The following is an 18,068-nucleotide window of genomic DNA, read 5'->3' as shown; positions in this document are numbered from 1 at the left end:
ATCCTCTTTCATGTGGCCTGCTGTTTTGGGTTTGGAACTTACTTTAGAAATAAAAGTCTGTAGTCTAGGTTTCCACTTAAATTGGAGACAGTACCATCGTTATAACCACAGACAATCAAACTGATTCAGAGGCCTAGTGTTCAGCAGACGAGTCAATTGCAACACCAATTTTTTAGGTCCTCCTAACATCAGGCATGTTTAAATGATCCAGAATAGGGTTTTCAGTCTAGCTCACAATTAGCTGTAGGTGTTCTACAGTGTGAAATGGGATGGGGATGAGCTGTAGCTATTCAAATGTAGGCAAGGGGGCGGGGATGAGCTGTAGATATTCTACATTATGCAGGTGAAGGAGATGAGGAGCAGCTGTAAATATTCTACAGTAGGCAAGAGAAAGGGGGCAGGGATGAGCTGGAGATACTCTATAGTAGGCCAGAGGAAGGGGGTGGGAATGAGCTGTACGGTAGATATTTTACATTAGGCCAGGTGAAGGAGATGATGAGCTGTAGATGTTCTAAAGTAGGCCAGGGGATGGGTTTGAGCTGTAGATGTTCTGCTGGTCAAGTGAAGGACATGGGGTGAGCTGTAGATATTCTGTAGTAAGCAGGTAAGAGATGATTTTGAGCTGTAGATATTGTAAAGTAGGCCAGGGAATGGTTTTGAGCTGCAGATGTTTTGCAGGACAAGTGAAGGAGATGGGATGAGCTGTAGATATTCTGTAATAGGCAGATGAAGGCGATAAGGAGAAGATGAGCTGTAGATATTCTAAGAGTGGCCAGGGGAAGGGGTTTGGGCGAGCTGTAGACATTTTACAGTAGGCCAGGGGAGGGGGTGGGGATGAACTGTAGCTATTCCTAAATTCAGCAGATGAAGAGCTGGAGGATGAGCTGCAGTTATTCTACAGTAGGTAGACAATTGCAGCACCAACATTTTTAGGGCGCAAAAAAAATAAAATAAGCTTGAATGATACAAATGTCATGTTCAAGCTGCTCGCCCAATGTACCAGTGGGCATATGCCAGGTTCACAGACGTGGCCTTGTTGTTGGCCCGCTGCGCCCTAGCTATGGACCGACGATCCTCAGAGGGCACCCCCGCCAGTGCAGATGGAAAGCAGAGGTGAAATGGGCAGCAGCGGAGTGTGCCACCCTATTTAGTGAGGAGTGCAGGTGCTACGTTAAGCATCCTACAGCTTACCTCTGGAGGGACTTGACTGATGGTTTTGCTGCCGAGATGCATAGATTACTTACTAGATGCTCAGAGATCAACCCCCCCCCCCCAACCCAAATAACTGGGAATGCCTGCAACACCATGCTGTGATTCAGATGCCACTCACATGGGGTTAGCTCCTGGTTTCAATAGTGGGGAGGAGGAACTACCCTGTGGGGAGTACATGTTACCCATAAGATGCTAGGCCAGGCGAAGTTCTGTGAGTTTGGTTACAGTTCAATATTGCTGCTAATAAAGCAGTTGAGAGCGAAAGACATGTATGACCCACACTTTATATGTACACAGGTTAAGTAATGATGTAACAGCTTCATGTTGACAAATTCAAAACAATTGTGTACTGTGTGGATAAAAGTATAATCGTAAAAAGCAGTAAAAAACATTCAGAAACTTCAAAGCTTCCTCTGTCAATAAGAGGAGGAAGCTCAAGGCCAGACACGGCCTACACCTGAAATGAGTGAGGGCACACATCTGCCTCTGTAACCTCTGTTACTGATGCATCTGGAATCTGCCTCTGTAACCTGTTACTGATGCATCTGCTACTGATGCATCTGGAAACGTCTCAGTTTCTGCATGTTTGAATCTGTTTCTAATCACTGGACACTGAGTTGGCATCATGGGGCTCTCTGCATCCAGCAGTTCCCTTTAGCCAGACAGATAGGTGTGGACAGTATCTCCATGTGGCCCTCTGTGCAGTCACTAGGAGCTTAATTCTGGCTAGTGCTAGGCATGCTTTACTGGTGTGACGAGGGCAGACTGTGCTTCATCTGTCATAGGCACCAAGTGTGTCTCATGTGGCACCATCACTCTCCTGCCATAGGATCAGTATAATTGTAATCCGGGCCTGTGCACCCCAGACTGTTTGTAGTACTGAACACATTTTGTCTAGATCATGCCCAGCTGTGTTCATTTTATGAGTAAAATATGAATGTTTGTAAAAACATTTCTTCTTTCAGGCCCTGCTTACATTCCAGGATGTTGTTGCCTGTTTCTCAGATGAGGAGTGGGAGCTCTTAGACAAGTGGCAGAAGGATCTTTATGCAAATGTGATGAAGGAAATTCACCAAGTCTTCCTGTCACTGGGTAAAGTACAATGACGTTTGTGCAGGGTATAACTAACTAGGCTGGTGGTCGGTTTAGGGCTGTTATAATTGGTGTTCCAATTTTTCTATTCAGTGTACATTCTTTTTTCAGTAAATACATTTCTTAAATTGCTTTCTTTTCTATATACATATGCATGCAAGGCATGGAGTGAATCGCTTTATGATTCTCAGCGTAGGACCGGAAAGCCAAATACCACTAACTTTATATATGGCTTTGACTTCAGGCTTCACTTTGTGTAATAATTTCTGAATTCTCTGCCAGCGGATGGTTTACAGCTAATTGTTTTTGTCTTGTTAAATGGTATATTGTAGCAATAAAAATGTGCGTTTACCCATGACTCCTTTTTCAGATCGCAGTCAGTGCTCATAATTGTGATGATGACTCCCAGTGCACAGGAAGTATAGGTGTTCCTCGTTTCACCAGTCCTGGTCTTTGTCAATCCCTATGTTTACACTCCTTTTCTCTTTGCTGAGGACTCAAGCAGCTTTTGATCACTTACACATTCCTTTTTATTTTTAACTAGGCCCTGTCATTGCAAACTCTGTCTTTTCATTAAGAGCCAAAGAAAAGGAAGGTGTGTGCCCTCTGGATGATGAAGATTTTGACAGAAGAGACAGTGAAGGCCTTTCCCAAAGTGAGTGAGAACAGCTCAGTGTTACATGAGTTAACGCGTAGGGTGTTTTTTTTTCCTGCAGAAATAACTTGTGAATTGATGCTTGTTCGAAGACACAAGAACACATGGGCATAAGGACCGGCTTGTACCGTCATTGCTTCTTATGCAAAATACAGTTGGAATGACCACCCTCTGTTTTTACTTCATGATCTGATATTTTCCGATTGTTTCCAACCCAGACTAAATCGAATGCAAGTAGGAGACAGATTGTAGGGATGTGAAGACATCCAGCCAGGGGAACTGCTAATTAAGGTTTCTGAATCAATGGCAGGTAACATTCTATTTGCACTGGAATGTTTAAAGCTCAGTTTATGCTTCTTGACCACTTTGAGTGAGTGACAAACAGTGGCATAACATAAGCCCCCACAAGGTGGGGTCCCCGAGCTCCAGTGGGCCCCTCAGCAAAAGTGGTAGGCAGGGGAGTGGGTCCCCTCCATGTACTTTGCAGGGGGGGCCCCCATAAGTTTTGTTATGCCACAGGTGACAAAGGCTACTTAAATCACTAGTGTGGATGTCATCAGGATTGACTACTTTACATTTAGGAAGATTTGCTTGTTTGTGAATGTCTCGGACAGAGCTTGGAGGTATTCTTCAGATTCTATCTCCTCTGTGCACATGTCAATCAATCAGTTTTTGTGTAGCGCAGCACTGTCACCCTTAGGGGTATCCGGGCTCTGAGGGTGCTGTGTGTCTGTCGCAAAGCTAGGTCTTTAGTTTCTCTCTGAAGTCAGTTAGGGTGGCTGCTCTTTGGAGTTGCAGAGGCAGGTCATTCCAGATCTTGACAGCGATGTAGGAGAAGGAGCGACCCTGCTGAGGCGGCGATGGATGCGTGGTGTGTGCGAGGGCGAGTGACATGGAGCAAAGTTGTCTCGTGGCCAGATGGAATCTTATCATGTGGTTTAAGTAGGTTGGTCCTTTGTCGTGTAGAGTTTTGTATGCAAGCATGTGGATATTAAACTGGCATCTGTTCTGGATGGGAAGCGAGTGGGGGTCTCTGGGGTGGGGGGAGTCGTGTGTCCTTCTGGGGAGATCCAAGATGGGTCTGGCTGCAGTGTTCTGTATGAGCTGGAGTCTTCTGAGGAGGTGGGTAGAGATTCTGGTGTAGAGTGTTGCTGTAGTCGAAGCAGCTGGTGACGAGAGCCTGACAGTCTTTCTGGTGTTGATTGGGATGCATATGAACATTTTGTGGAGCATGGTCAGTTGGCCGTTCAGGGTGATGCCCAGGTTGCACGCGTGGTCTGTTGGTGTAGGTGTAAGTCCCGAGTTCTGCCGGCCGCCAGCCGCCAGCTGTGGTCTCAAAAGGAGATGTTCTTGCCAAAGATTATTACTTCTGTTTTGTCTGAGTTCAGTTTGAGGCAGTTGTCTCTAATCCATTTGGCTATGTTGATCATGGCGTTGCAGAAGTTGGTTCTGGTGCTTGAGGGGTCCTCAGGGAGCGAGAGGATTAGTTGAGTGTTGTCTGCGTGTGAGATTATTTTGATTTTGTGGGATTTGACAACGTCGGGGGGGCTCATATAGATGTTGAACAGGGTGGAGCTGAGAGTTTATCCTTTGGGTACACCGCCTATGACATCCTTGGGTGCAGAGGTGAAAAGAGGTAGTCAGATGCTCTGGGTACGTCCTCTCAGGAAAGAGGCGAACCATATGAGAGCGTTCTGCTGTGTGCCAGTATTGCGGAATCAGCTGATGAGAGTGTGGTGGGAGATTTTGTCAAATGCAGCGGAGAGGTCAAGGAGGATCAGGGCTACAGTTTCTCTGTGGTCGAAGAGAGATCTAATGTCATCAGTGACGGCAATCAGTGCGGTCTCAGTGTTGTGGTTGGCACGGAATCCTGATTGTGACGTGTTGAGTAGGTGCTTTGGTTCAGAGATTGAAGATGTAGTGGGTGGACTCAGAACCAATAAAGTTCCATTACCTTGGTTCCCAGACCATCAGTTCACTACAGAAGAAGGTACTGTTCCTAATAAAGACTGCTGAAACAGGCAATAACATCAAACTCCACCCCAACCCAGGGGAGTCCTATACATTATCTTGTGGTACCCTCACACACCCCATAGGAAGGTCATGCTCCGTCATCGGGCTGCTCCTTGTAGGAACGGCACTGCAGTGTCCTACTGGCCCCTTGATGGGTCACTTTAGCAGAGATCTTGTATTTATATGCCATATGATAATGATGATGGTCAGTGTGAGGGTGTCCTAATAGTGTGGGGTCAAGTGTGTGACATGTTGGTTAATACTAGAGAAACAATAATTAAAACAGTCTAAGAGAGTCCACAATGACCTTTAATGTTGTGGCAGCCTTGGCTGGATTAAAAACAATGTCTAACAAGGCAGGGCTATGCCAGGGATTCAATGTGCCCACGTAGCCAAAACAAATCAGGTCAACATGTTTCGTGGCCAAACTAAGCAGGGTCCGCTGCACTTGTTCAGGACTAAAAATAATTCAGGTGCAAGAAAGTGAACCCCTTTGTAACCAATTCAGTACTTGGAAATAATGTCAGAATAATGCAAAATAATGCCCAGGAGGGCACTACCTCTCATAAGTAAAGAGTATTTGTACATTTCCTAATCTGAGAAATTCCATCAAATTGTAGTTCCCATTTATGTAACAGGGTGGTGACAGAAGTTATTTTCCAGCCGTTAATGCAAATTGGATAGTACCTCCTAGGTCGAAATCAGAGGCTAGTGCACAGCTGTCATAATTCAGTAGCGCGAAGAGTGCATGTGACCTAACCCCTTCTGCCCACCTGCACGGAGGATGTAGTGGGTGCCCCAGAATGGATGGATGCCATGATAGTTGTGGTGGTGTAAGTGGTGAGTGGAGACCAGGTGGGACTGTTCTGCTGGTGTTCTGAGGCTGAGATAAGTGGGCTGGGGGTCGCAGTTGCTGTAGATGGTGGAAATCTTGTTGTACAAGTAGTCCTGGAGGGTGTTGCAGGGTTCCTGGAAGGGTTAAATAGTGTTCTCAATGGCTGTTGGGTTGGCAAATTCCTCGACTATTTTGAAGGGTTCCTTTGTGTGAGTGGCTGCTGTTTCGATGCAGAGGAAATTACTGCTGTCTTCACTTCCTTGATGCACAGGTGGTTGTTGCTGAGGGCTGTTTTGTAAGTGGCTCTGTCAGAGGGGTTCTTAGTGATACGCTATGTCTTTTTGAGATGGTAGTAGTTGCGCTTGGTGCATCTGAGCTCTACGGTGAACCATCTGGCTTGTTTTGGGATTTTGTTGTCTTTCACTGGTTTCAGAGGGACGAATGTCAGAGCATTTGGTGATCCAGGTAGAGAAGTCCTGGACGGCCTGGTCACGGTCTGCTGCCATTCTGGGTTGTGTGGTGCTGAGGGATTGTGTCGACTGATTTTAATTTACCTTGCCACAGCTGTGGTGGGGGCCATTGTGGTGCTAGCGGTGTTGTGTTGGGTGTCGGACGAACAATGAAGTTAACAATGCTGTGTTCTGTGACATAGGTGAATTTGATTCTGTCACTTGAGGTGAAAGTGTTGAGTGTGTATCCTACTTTGTGTGTGGGTTCTGGGACCAGGTGAGTAAGACCGATGTTGTTCAGGCTGTCCAGAAGGATAGTGTAGTTGGTGTCATAGGGGGGTCGTCTACTTGGAAATTGAGATCGCAGAGTAGAACGTAGAGGTGGGAGTCGATGTCTAACGGCGTGTGATGGGGTTGTAGATGGTGTCACACAAAGCTGGTCGTGGCCCCAGGGGTCTGTAGGCGAGGGTGCCTCTTATCAATGTTTTGGTGTCAGTTTGTAGTCTGAAGTTGAGGTGTTCCATGGGCGGCATTAGGTCATCGTTGGTGATGGTGTATCGTATGGTTTCCTTGAAGATGGTTGTGATTCTGCCTCCATGTTTGTTGGTGCGGTCTCAGTGTATCATCCTCTAGCCACCTGGAGTGGCAGTGGTGATGTCGGGGTTTGAGTGCCAGTTGAGCCATGTTTCGGTGATGAGGGCGACATCAGGGGTGAGGGTAGTGATGGTGTCCCAGATTTCCGTGGTGTGTTTGCAGAGGTAGCAGGCGTTGAGCAGGATGCGTTGGAGTGGTTCCTCTTGGTGTGGGGTCCAATACGGGTAGGTGATCCTGTGCGACGGGAGAAGCTGCAGTTGAGGGGTCCTTTTGGTTCACTGTGGGGAGGATGTGTAGCAGGAGATAATGAAGGCTCCGGCTTCATTCTAACCCTAGGAGAACCTGGGCTTAAATTAACACTAAAAGTGTAGGAAGTTGGCTCTGTATGCACTATTTCAAAGTAAGGAATAGTATGCACAGAGTCCAAGGGTTCCCCTTAGAGGTAAGATAGTGGCAAAAAGAGATAATACTAATGCTCTATTTTGTGGTAGTGTGGTCGAGCAGTAGGCTTATCAAAGGAGTAGTGTTAAGCATTTGTTGTACATACACACAGGCAATAAATGAGGAACACACACTCAGAGACCATTCCAGCCAATAGGTTTTTGTATAGAAAAATATCTTTTCTTAGTTTATTTTAAGAACCACAGGTTCAAGATTTACAAACAATACTTTAAATGAAAGGTATTTCACTTAGGAACTTTAGGAACTTTGAATTAGCAAGATAGCATATACAGTTTTCACACAAATGGCAATAAGCTATTTTAAAACTGGACACTGTGCAATTTTCAACAGTTCCTGGGGGAGGTAAGTGTTTGTTAGTTTTGCAGGTAAGTAAACCACCTAAAGGGTTCAAAGGTGGGTGCAAGGTAGCCCACCGTTGGGGGTTCAGGGCAACCCCAAAGTTACCACACCAGCAGCTGAAGGCCGGTCAGGTGCAGAGGTCAAAGTGGTGCCCAAAACGCATAAGCTTCAATGGAGAAGGGGGTGCCCCGGTTCCAGTCTGCCAGCAGGTAAGTACCCGCATCTTCGGAGGGCAGACCAGGGGGGGTTTTGTAGGGCACCGGGGGGGACACAAGTCAGCACAAAAAGTACACCCTCAGCGGCACGGGGCGGCCGGTTGCAGTGTGCAAACAGGCATAGGGTTTGCAATGTAATCCAATGGGAGACCTAGGGTCTCTTCAGTGATGCAGGCAAGGGGGGGGGGCGGCTCCTCTGGGTAGCCACCACCTGGGCAAGGGAGAGGGCCACCTGGGGGTCGTTTCTGCACTGGAGGTCGGATCCTTCAGGTCCTGGGGGCTGCGGGTGCAGTGTCCTTACCAGGCGTCGGGTCTTTGAAGAGGGCAGTCGCGGTCAGGGGGAGCCTCTGGATTCCCTCTGCAGGCGCCGCTGAGGGGGGGTCAACTCTGGCTACTCACGGGCTCGCAGTCACCGGGGAGTCCTCCCTGTAGTGTTTGTTCTCCACAAGTCGAGCCGGGGGCGTCAGGTGCAGAGTGCAAAGTCTCACGCTTCCGGCGGGAAACATGTGTTCTTTCAAAGTTGCTTCTTTGTTGCAAAGACGCTTCTTTCTTGGAGCAGAGCCGCTGTCCTCGGGAGTTCTTGGTCCTTTTAGATGCAGGGTAGTCCTGTGAGGCTTCAGAGGTCGCTGGACCCTGTGGAACGCGTTGCTGGAGCAGTTCTTTTGAAGTGGGGAGACAGGCCGGTAGAGCTGGGGCCAAAGCAGTTGGTGTCTCCGTCTTCTCTGCAGGATTTTCAGCTCAGCAGTCCTTCTTCGTCTTAGGTTGCAGGAATCTCTCTTGCTGTGTTCTAGGAGCCCCTAAATACTCGATTTAGGGGTGTGTTTAGGTCTGGGGGGTTAGTAGCCAATGGCTCCCTGAGGGGAGGGGGGCACATCCGTAATCCTATTGGGGGAATCCTCAATCTGCAAGATGGAGGATTTCTAAAAGTCAGTCACCTCTGCTCAGGACACCTTAGGGGCTGACCTGACTGGCCAGTGACTCCTCCTTGTTTTTCTCATTATCTCCTCCGGCCTTGCCACCAAAAGTGGGGCCTGGCCAGAGGGGGTGGGCAATTCCACTAGCTGGAGTGCCCTGGGGTGCTGTAACAAAGGGGGTGAGCCTTTGAGGCTCACCGATAGGTGTTACAGTTCCTGCAGGGGGAGGTGAGAGGCACCTCCACCCAGTACAGGCTTTGTTACTAGCCACAGAGTGGCGAAGGCACTCTCCCCATGTGGCCAGCAACATGTCTGGTGTTTGGCAGGCTGCTAAAACTAGTCAGCCCACACTGGTAGTCGGTTAAGGTTTCAGGGGGCACATTTAAGGTGCCCTCTGGGGTGTAGGTTACAATAAAATGTACACTGGCATCAGTGTGCATTTTATTGTGCTGAGAAGTTTGATACCAAACTTTACAGTTTTCAGTGTAGCCATTATGGTGCTGTGGAGTTCGTGCATGACAGACTCCCAGACCATATACTCTTATGGCTACCCTGCACTTACAATGTCTAAGGTTTTGCTTAGACACTGTAGGGGCATAGTGCTCATGCACTTATGCCCTCATCTATGGTATAGTGCACCCTGCCTTAGGGCTGTAAGGCCTGCTGGAGGGGTGACTTATCTATACCTATAGGCAGTTTGAGGTTGTCATGGCACCCTGAGGGGAGTGCCATGTCGACTTAGTCTTTTTATCCCCACTAGCACACACAAGCTGGCAAGCAGTGTCTGTGCTGAGTGAGGGGTCCCCAGGGTGGCATAAGACCTGCTGCATCCCTTAGAGACCTTCCCTGGCATCAGGGCCCTTGGTACCAGGGGTACCAGTTACAAGGGACTTAACTGGATGCCAGGGTGTGCCAATTGTGGAAACAAAGGTACAGGTTAGGGAAAGAACACTGGTGCTGGGACCTGGTTAGCAGGCCTCAGCCCACTTTCAAATCATAACTTGGCATCAGCAAAGGCAAAAAGTCAGGGGGTAACCATGCCAAGGAGGCATTTCCTTACAAAAAGTAAATTAAAATAATACCCCTAAAGATAAACTAACAGCACTGGGCCTTTAAACAGTCTTGGCCTCAAGGATAGCAGACAAAGTGGCGACCCAGCAGAAGGAAGTGCTTACCCCAGCAGACCTCCAGGCAGCGGTCTCGAACTAGAGGCAGTAGGGACTGGGATCGCAATCCTGATCTCGAGGAGCTGGCAGTAGTGGGAAGAAGAGCACATGACCTAAACGTTAAGGGCAACTCTTGAGCATGGACTCGTTAACTGAGCAGTTTTATTTTGCCCCTCACTGAACAAAAGGCTGAGGAAGTTCCTTTATTTCTAGAAGGCCCACCACCCAGCCCTGCTTATCAAGGATCTTTGTGGCCCCTTGAGACCCCTTGTGTGCTAGCAGTGAGCACCTTCTGCAGTGCAAACTAAAGTGTGTCCAGGGACTGGGAGACTGTGAGTGTGTGTGTGTGTGTGTGTGTGTATGATATATATGTGTGTGTATGTTCACTGTTCTTTATTTTCTTTCTATAGTGAAGAATAACATTATACACACTAAACAATATAGAATTGTGTCTCTATTTTATAAAATTTCTGGAAACCTGTACTTTGCTCAAATGTGTCATTATAAGCAGGTTGAATATTCTGTTTAGCATAAACCAAAGAATTCCTTTCAATTCCATAGGCTGGATGGGACATATACACTGACCATATAAATAAAATCTCTGTGAAATTGGATAATGCATTATTCAAATTTGGAGGTTCTTATTTTAATAGGTGCTACAGTTTCCAAATTGGACGCGTGCACCACAAGCAGAGAGGTTGTCCCGTGCCTGAAGGATCCTCTGCAGACAGACGGAATGGGGAGGCCTAAAAGGCTTTGCACAGAGAGGTCGGAGAACCCTGATCTGCTCAGCACAGGCAGAATTGAGAGTCTTGATCGTCTTGACACAGACAGAAGACGGAGCCATGATCTGCTTGGTTCAGACAAAAAGGAGAGTCCTTTCCCACTTGAACAAGTCAGAAGGAAAACTCTCGATATGCTCAACACAAGTCAGACCGACTGGTGTAAAGGTGAAGTATTTTATATTCACTGTAACAAATGAGTCATAAGTTGCTTAGAGTTAAAAATATATTTTTGCTTTTATAATTGAGGATGAATGTTCTGAGTTCGGCCAAATAAACAGCAAGACAGTGAAGCTTCATATTATGTTTACAAGCCTTTCTTGCCTTCTCTGGGCTAACTGAAGCACTAAAATGTGGTATGTATTTCCCTGAGCCACCTTTGTGCCTTGCCTTAGACTAAGATAGGTGATTGTTGTTGCAGTTGCAATCAGTTCATATCTTCAGGAGAGCACGCTCCTAATGTTCTTGAAGATCAGTGATGTAAGAACTCCGCTACGGAAGTGCCTCCAAATACTGCCCAGTTACAGACCACTCAAAGAAACAGGTAACTAAACACTCATCTGCTCTTAATAAGTAACAGGCTCATTTATCCCCATGGTCTCAGATGTTGCACTCTGACAGAAAGCGAGTGTTCAGTTCCCATAGTATTATATTAGTGTGATTACCATGCTGGAGTTTCAGTATATAATTTTTGAGTTTAGGATGAGTTGTTGATTACTTTGGGCACTGGCAGTTCTGCTGATCTCTTGCTTCTTGGATTCGAATTAAATGCTAAACTTTGTGATACTTGGGTTTTAAATTGGCAGGTGTAATAGGTGCAATTTAGAACCCTTGAGTTTCCAGGATGTCCGACCGAGTGTCACCCAAAGTCTTTTTATGTTTGTGAGGCTTCAAACACAGTAGCCCATAACACGTTCTAACCCTGCTTCATGTTGTTGATCCACGTTTCAGCTAGTTATTGTTTGCTTTTATTTGCAAACAGGAAAAAAATTAGTCTTGGTGGGGTTGAGCTTCAGGTAGGCGCAAGGACTCTTGTGGTTTTTTTCAGTGTATTATTGAAATTCCATGCTTTTGTCTGTGAGTACTCTTTTAAAGGGCTTTACATAGAGGTTGAAGATGAGTGGGGACAGGATAAAGCCCGGGCTGTGGGTTACTCTGCAAGTGATGCGAACCATCTGGGACTTTGCTGTACCTATGTGAACAAACCAGTGTCAGTTTAGTTGTATAGGTTAGAGGTGAACCAGTGGAGAACATTGACAATACATTCCAGTTTAGATGTCAAGGGAGAGAGTGGGCCCAGAAGTATCAAGAGGCAAAAGCCATCTCTGTAGTCTTCTGGTCGTCATCTGCTCCTTGTATGGTGGTGGTTCCATAATGCAGCGTGAGCTGAAGCCTGATTGGTAGTCGTGAAGGGGATTTGTGTTGATGTGTTTTTGAAGTCTTGTGTAGACTGTTTTATTAATAATCTTGAATACGAAGAGTAGATGAATGATGGGCGAATAGTTATCGGGGTCTCAGGACATTTTCTTTTTTTTTAATAGTGAGAGAACAGTCACTCGCCTGTAAAATCACACCCTTGGGTGTCGCATTTAACAAACGCACAGCAGACGAGTACAAAAATGTACCACACCTGGGAAATTAAAATACTTTTATCCTTCTTGAGTTCCTCCTGACTGACTGCTTGTGTAAGATTCTCTGAAGCAACATCTGCCCATTGGTCATCTTCTGCCCCATTCATCCCCCCACTTACAACTTATCAGTGCAGGGTGTAGCCAGATAGGACTGTGTGGTCCGAAGAGGCACCGATGTCAAAAATGCCTGACCAACATTGTCTGGATTATCTGTAAAATAAGTTGCTCACCTTCCTTTTGACCACAAAATATCCTTTTTCAGATTCAGCCGAAACCATCATGCAATGAAGTTATAACTTCCCTCCATATTGTATCTGGTTGTACACTGATCTGATTGTGTACTGTGGCATTTCTTTTATATTTTCTGTGAATATTTTTCAGTGTTGGAAACTCACTAATATCTATTCTTAGTTTTTAAAACACATGTGGCTAGCCATGTACTTATTCTCATGTAGTTAAAAAACAAGGTAAAAACATAAAGTTGTGGCACTGTGTTTACAGAAGCTGAAAAAGTATTGATTTAACCACCATCTAAAGTTGTGAAACTTAACAAATACATTTCTTTGCAACCACTAGAAATTACATTGTACATCAGAAAAGAGTTCTGCCATGATATTACCAGTTCGATGGCATCTGTCGCTGTAGATACGCATGTTTTGCAATAGCTCGCCATCTGGTGTTGGGCAGGAGTGTTACAAGTTGTTGTTCTTCGAAGAAGTCTTTCGAGTCACGGGACCGAGTGACTCCTCCTTTTGTCCCCATTGCGCATGGGCGTCGACTCCATCTTCGATTGTTTTTTTTCCGCCATCGGGTTCGGACGTGTTCCTGTCGCTCCGAGTTTCGGAACGGAAAGATAGCTAATTTCGGAAGATTTTCGTCGGTATTGTTGCGTTCGGCGTAGTTAGATTCAACACCGCATCGAAGATCGAAGAGCTCCGGTGCCCTTCGGGGTAGTTTTTCGATCCCCCGTCGGGGCCTGGTCGGCCCGACCGCGTGCTGAAGAACGCCGATGGAACGGACCCCGTTCCGTTTCTGCCCCAAATGCCACAATAAATACCCCTATACAGACCAACACTTGGTCTGTAACCTGTGCCTGTCACCTGAGCACAGTGAAGACACCTGCGAGGCCTGTCGTGCGTTCCGGTCCCGTAAAACACTCCGAGACCGTCGAGCCAGAAGACTTCAGATGGCGTCCGCGCCGACAGCCCACCGAGAGTTCGAGGAACAAGAAGAGGAAGGTACCTTCTCGATCCAAGACTCAGACTCCAAAGGATTCGACGATACACAAACCGTGAGTAAGACGTCGAAAACCACACAGAGGAAGATTTACAAGGCCCAGGGGACGCCACTGCCATCAGGCCATGGCTCCACCCATAAATTCGGTGACCGACCGTCTGCACCGAAAAAGGCCCAAACAGTGCCGAGATCGTCCGACTCCGGTCGAGACACCGGCACGCAGCCTTCTCGGGACCGAGAAAGTGCTGGAGACAAGCCTCGACACCGAGATGCCGGTGTGGACACGGCTCGACGCCGAGACAGCGGCACCGAAGAAGATCGACGCCGAGAGGTTTCGGCCCCGAAAAAGAAAAAAGTCACATCGGAGCCGAAAAAACACGCAGACAGGGTTTCGGTGCCGAAACAAACTGCAAGCGACCCAGCTTCAGGCTCTTATACAGAAGAGCACTCGCTAACCTCCCAAATGCAAAAGCATAGGTTTGAGGAAGAGCTACAATCAACTGATGTGGACCATACGCAAAAGCGTATTTTCATACAGCAGGGGACAGGAAAAATAAGCACCCTTCCCCCCCATTAGAAGAAAGAGAAGGTTGGAGTTCCAAACTGAACAGACACCACAACCAAAAGTGGTGAAAAGAGTTACCCCACCACCCTCTCCTCCGCCCGTGATTAACGTCTCACCAGCACAAACTCCATCACACTCCCCAGCTCACACCACCATAAGCCAGGGTGACCAAGATCAAGACGCATGGGATCTATACGACGCCCCAGTGTCAGATAACAGTCCGGAGGCATACCCTACGAAGCCATCTCCACCAGAGGACAGCACCGCGTATTCTCAGGTGGTGGGTAGGGCAGCACAATTTCTCAACGTAAGCCTCCACTCAGAACAGGTCGAGGATGATTTTTTATTCAACACACTCTCCTCCACCCACAGCTCATACCAAAGCCTGCCTATGCTCCCTGGTATGCTCCGGCACGCAAAAGAAATCTTTAAGGAGCCGGTCAAAAGTAGGGCTATCACACCAAGGGTGGAAAAAAAGTATAAGGCGCCTCCTACAGACCCGGTTTTCATCACTACACAGCTGCCACCAGACTCTGTCGTCGTAGGAGCAGCTAGGAAAAGGGCCAACTCCCACACATCTGGAGATGCACCACCCCCAGATAAAGAAAGCCGCAAGTTCGATGCAGCTGGTAAGAGAGTCGCAGCACAAGCTGCAAACCAGTGGCGCATCGCGAACTCCCAGGCACTACTTGCGCGCTATGACAGAGCCCACTGGGACGAGATGCAACATCTCATTGAACATCTGCCCAAGGACTTACAAAATAGGGCAAAACAAGTGGTTCAGGAGGGACAGACCATTTCCAACAACCAGATCCGCTCCTCCATGGACGCTGCAGATACAGCTGCACGGACAATTAATACATCTGTAACTATCAGAAGGCATGCATGGCTCCGAACGTCTGGATTTAAACCAGAGATTCAACAAGCAGTTCTCAATATGCCTTTTAACGAAAAATAACTGTTCGGTCCAGAAGTGGACACAGCGATTGAGAAACTCAAAAAAGATACGGACACTGCCAAAGCCATGGGCGCACTCTACTCCCGCAGAGCAGAGGCAATTACAGCACATTCCGTAAAACACCCTTTCGAGGGGGGTTTCGGGGTCAGAGCACACAAGCCAGCACCTCACAAGCAACACCGTCCAGTTACCAGGGACAGTATAGAGGAGGTTTTCGGGGACAATATAGAGGAGGGCAATTCCCTAGGAATAGAGGAAGATTTCAGAGCCCCAAAACCCCTACTACTAAACAGTGACTCACATGTCACTCACCCCCTCCACACAACACCAGTGGGGGGAAGAATAAGTCATTATTACAAAGCATGGGAGGAAATCACTACAGACACTTGGGTTCTAGCAATTATCCAACATGGTTATTGCATAGAATTTCTACAATTCCCTCCAAACATACCACCAAAAGCACAAAATTTGACAACACACCATTCCAATCTCCTGGAGATAGAAGTGCAGGCACTATTGCAAAAGAATGCAATCGAATTAGTGCAAAACACACAAATAAACACAGGAGTTTACTCACTGTACTTTCTGATACCAAAGAAGGACAAAATGCTGAGACCAATCCTAGACCTCAGAGTAGTGAACACTTTCATCAAATCAGACCACTTTCACATGGTCACACTACAAGAAGTATTGCCATTGCTAAAACTACACGACTACATGGCAACTTTAGACCTCAAGGATGCTTATTTCCATATACCAATACACCCATCGCACAGGAAATACCTAAGGTTTGTATTCAAGGGAATACATTACCAATTCAAGGTACTGCCTTTCAGATTAACAACCGCACCAAGAGTCTTTACCAAATGTCTAGCGGTAGTCGCTGCACACATAAGAAGGCAGCAAATACATGTGTTCCCATATCTAGACGACTGGCTAATCAAGGCCCATTTGTTACTAGAGTGCTCAAATCACACAAATCATATCATACAAACCCTCTTCAAACTAGGGTTCACCGTCAATTTCACAAAATCCAAAATTCTGCCGCGCAAGGTACAACAATACCTGGGAGCCATAATAGACACATCAAAAGGAGTAGCCACTCCAAGTCCCCAAAGAATTCAAAATTTCAACACCATCATACAACGCATGTATCCAACACAAAGGATACAAGCAAAGATGGTACTACAACTCCTAGGCATGATGTCTTCATGCATAGCCATTGTCCCAAACGCAAGACTGCACATGAGGCCCTTACAACAGTGCCTAGCATCACAATGGTCACAAGCACAGGGTCACCTTCTAGATCTGGTGTTAATAGACCGCCAAACTTACCTCTCGCTTCTGTGGTGGAACAACATAAATTTAAACAAAGGGCGGCCTTTCCAAGACCCAGTGCCACAATACATAATAACAACAGATGCTTCCATGACAGGGTGGGGAGCACACCTCGATCAACACAGCATACGAGGACAATGGAACGTACATCAAACAAAACTGCATATAAATCACCTAGAACTTCTAGCAGTTTTTCAAGCACTAAAAGCTTTCCAACCAATAATAGTTCACAAATACATTCTCGTCAAAACAGACAACATGACAACAATGTATTATCTAAACAAGCAAGGGGGGACGCACTCCACGCAGTTAAGCCTGCTAGCACAAAAGATTTGGCGTTGGGCAATTCACAACCAAATTCGCCTAATAGCACAATTTATACCAGGGATCCAAAATCAACTCGCAGACAATCTCTCTCGAGATCACCAACAGGTCCACGAATGGGAAATTCACCCCCAAATTCTGAACACTTATTTCAAACTCTGGGGAACACCTCAGATAGACTTGTTTGCGACAAAGGAGAACGCAAAATGCCAAAACTTCGCATCCAGATACCCACACAAACAGTCCCAAGGCAATGCCCTATGGATGAACTGGTCAGGGATATTTGCTTACGCTTTTCCTCCTCTCCCTCTCCTTCCTTACCTGGTAAACAAACTCAGTCAAAACAAACTCAAACTCATATTAATAGCACCAACTTGGGCAAGGCAACCCTGGTACACAACGCTGCTAGACCTATCAGTAGTACCCTGCATCAAATTGCCCAACAGGCCAGATCTGTTGACACAGCACAACCAAAAGATCAGACACCCAGATCCAGCATCGCTGAATCTAGCAATCTGGCTCCTGAAATCCTAGAATTCGGGCACTTACAACTTACCCAAGAATGTATGGAAGTCATAAAACAAGCCAGAAGGCCATCCACCAGGCACTGCTATGCAAGTAAATGGAAGAGGTTTGTTTGCTACTGCCATATTAATCAAATACAACCATTACACACAACTCCAGAACATGTAGTGGGTTACTTGCTTCACTTACAAAAATCTAACCTGGCTTTCTCTTCCATTAAAATACACCTTGCAGCAATATCTGCATACCTGCAGACTACCTATTCAACTTCCCTATATAAGATACCAGTCATTAAAGCATTCATGGAGGGCCTTAGGAGAATTATACCACCAAGAACACCACCTGTTCCTTCATGGAACCTAAATGTTGTCCTAACTAGACTTATGGGTCCACCTTTTGAACCCATGCACTCCTGCGAAATACAGTTCCTAACCTGGAAGGTGGCATTTCTCATCGCCATCACTTCCCTAAGAAGAGTAAGTGAGATTCAGGCGTTTACAATACAGGAACCTTTTATACAACTACACAAGAATAAGGTCGTCCTAAGGACCAATCCTAAATTTTTGCCAAAGGTTATTTCACCGTTCCATCTAAATCAAACAGTGGAACTTCCAGTGTTCTTTCCACAGCCAGATACCGTAGCTGAAAGGGCACTACATACATTAGATGTCAAAAGAGCATTAATGTATTACATTGACAGAACAAAAAACATCAGAAAGACTAAACAACTATTTATTGCATTTCAAAAACCTCATGCAGGAAA

General features: G+C 46.5%; 1 protein-coding gene across 3 annotated transcripts in view; it reads left to right on the top strand.

Moving 5' to 3' along the window:
* LOC138248864 (zinc finger protein interacting with ribonucleoprotein K-like) overlaps positions 1-18,068 on the top strand; it is a 123,895-nt gene that overhangs the window by 22,512 nt on the left and 83,315 nt on the right. For all 3 annotated transcript variants that reach the window (XM_069202823.1, XM_069202821.1, XM_069202822.1), the window contains 3 exons: positions 2,178-2,304; positions 2,849-2,959; positions 10,600-10,896. In XM_069202823.1, coding sequence (XP_069058924.1) covers positions 2,178-2,304; positions 2,849-2,959; positions 10,600-10,896 — 535 coding nt within the window. The remainder of the gene's footprint in view (positions 1-2,177; positions 2,305-2,848; positions 2,960-10,599; positions 10,897-18,068) is intronic.

Source organism: Pleurodeles waltl, chromosome 8 (assembly GCF_031143425.1).
Source record: "Pleurodeles waltl isolate 20211129_DDA chromosome 8, aPleWal1.hap1.20221129, whole genome shotgun sequence".
Lineage (NCBI taxonomy): Eukaryota > Metazoa > Chordata > Amphibia > Caudata > Salamandridae > Pleurodeles > Pleurodeles waltl.
This window is presented reverse-complemented; position numbering and strand designations above follow the sequence as displayed.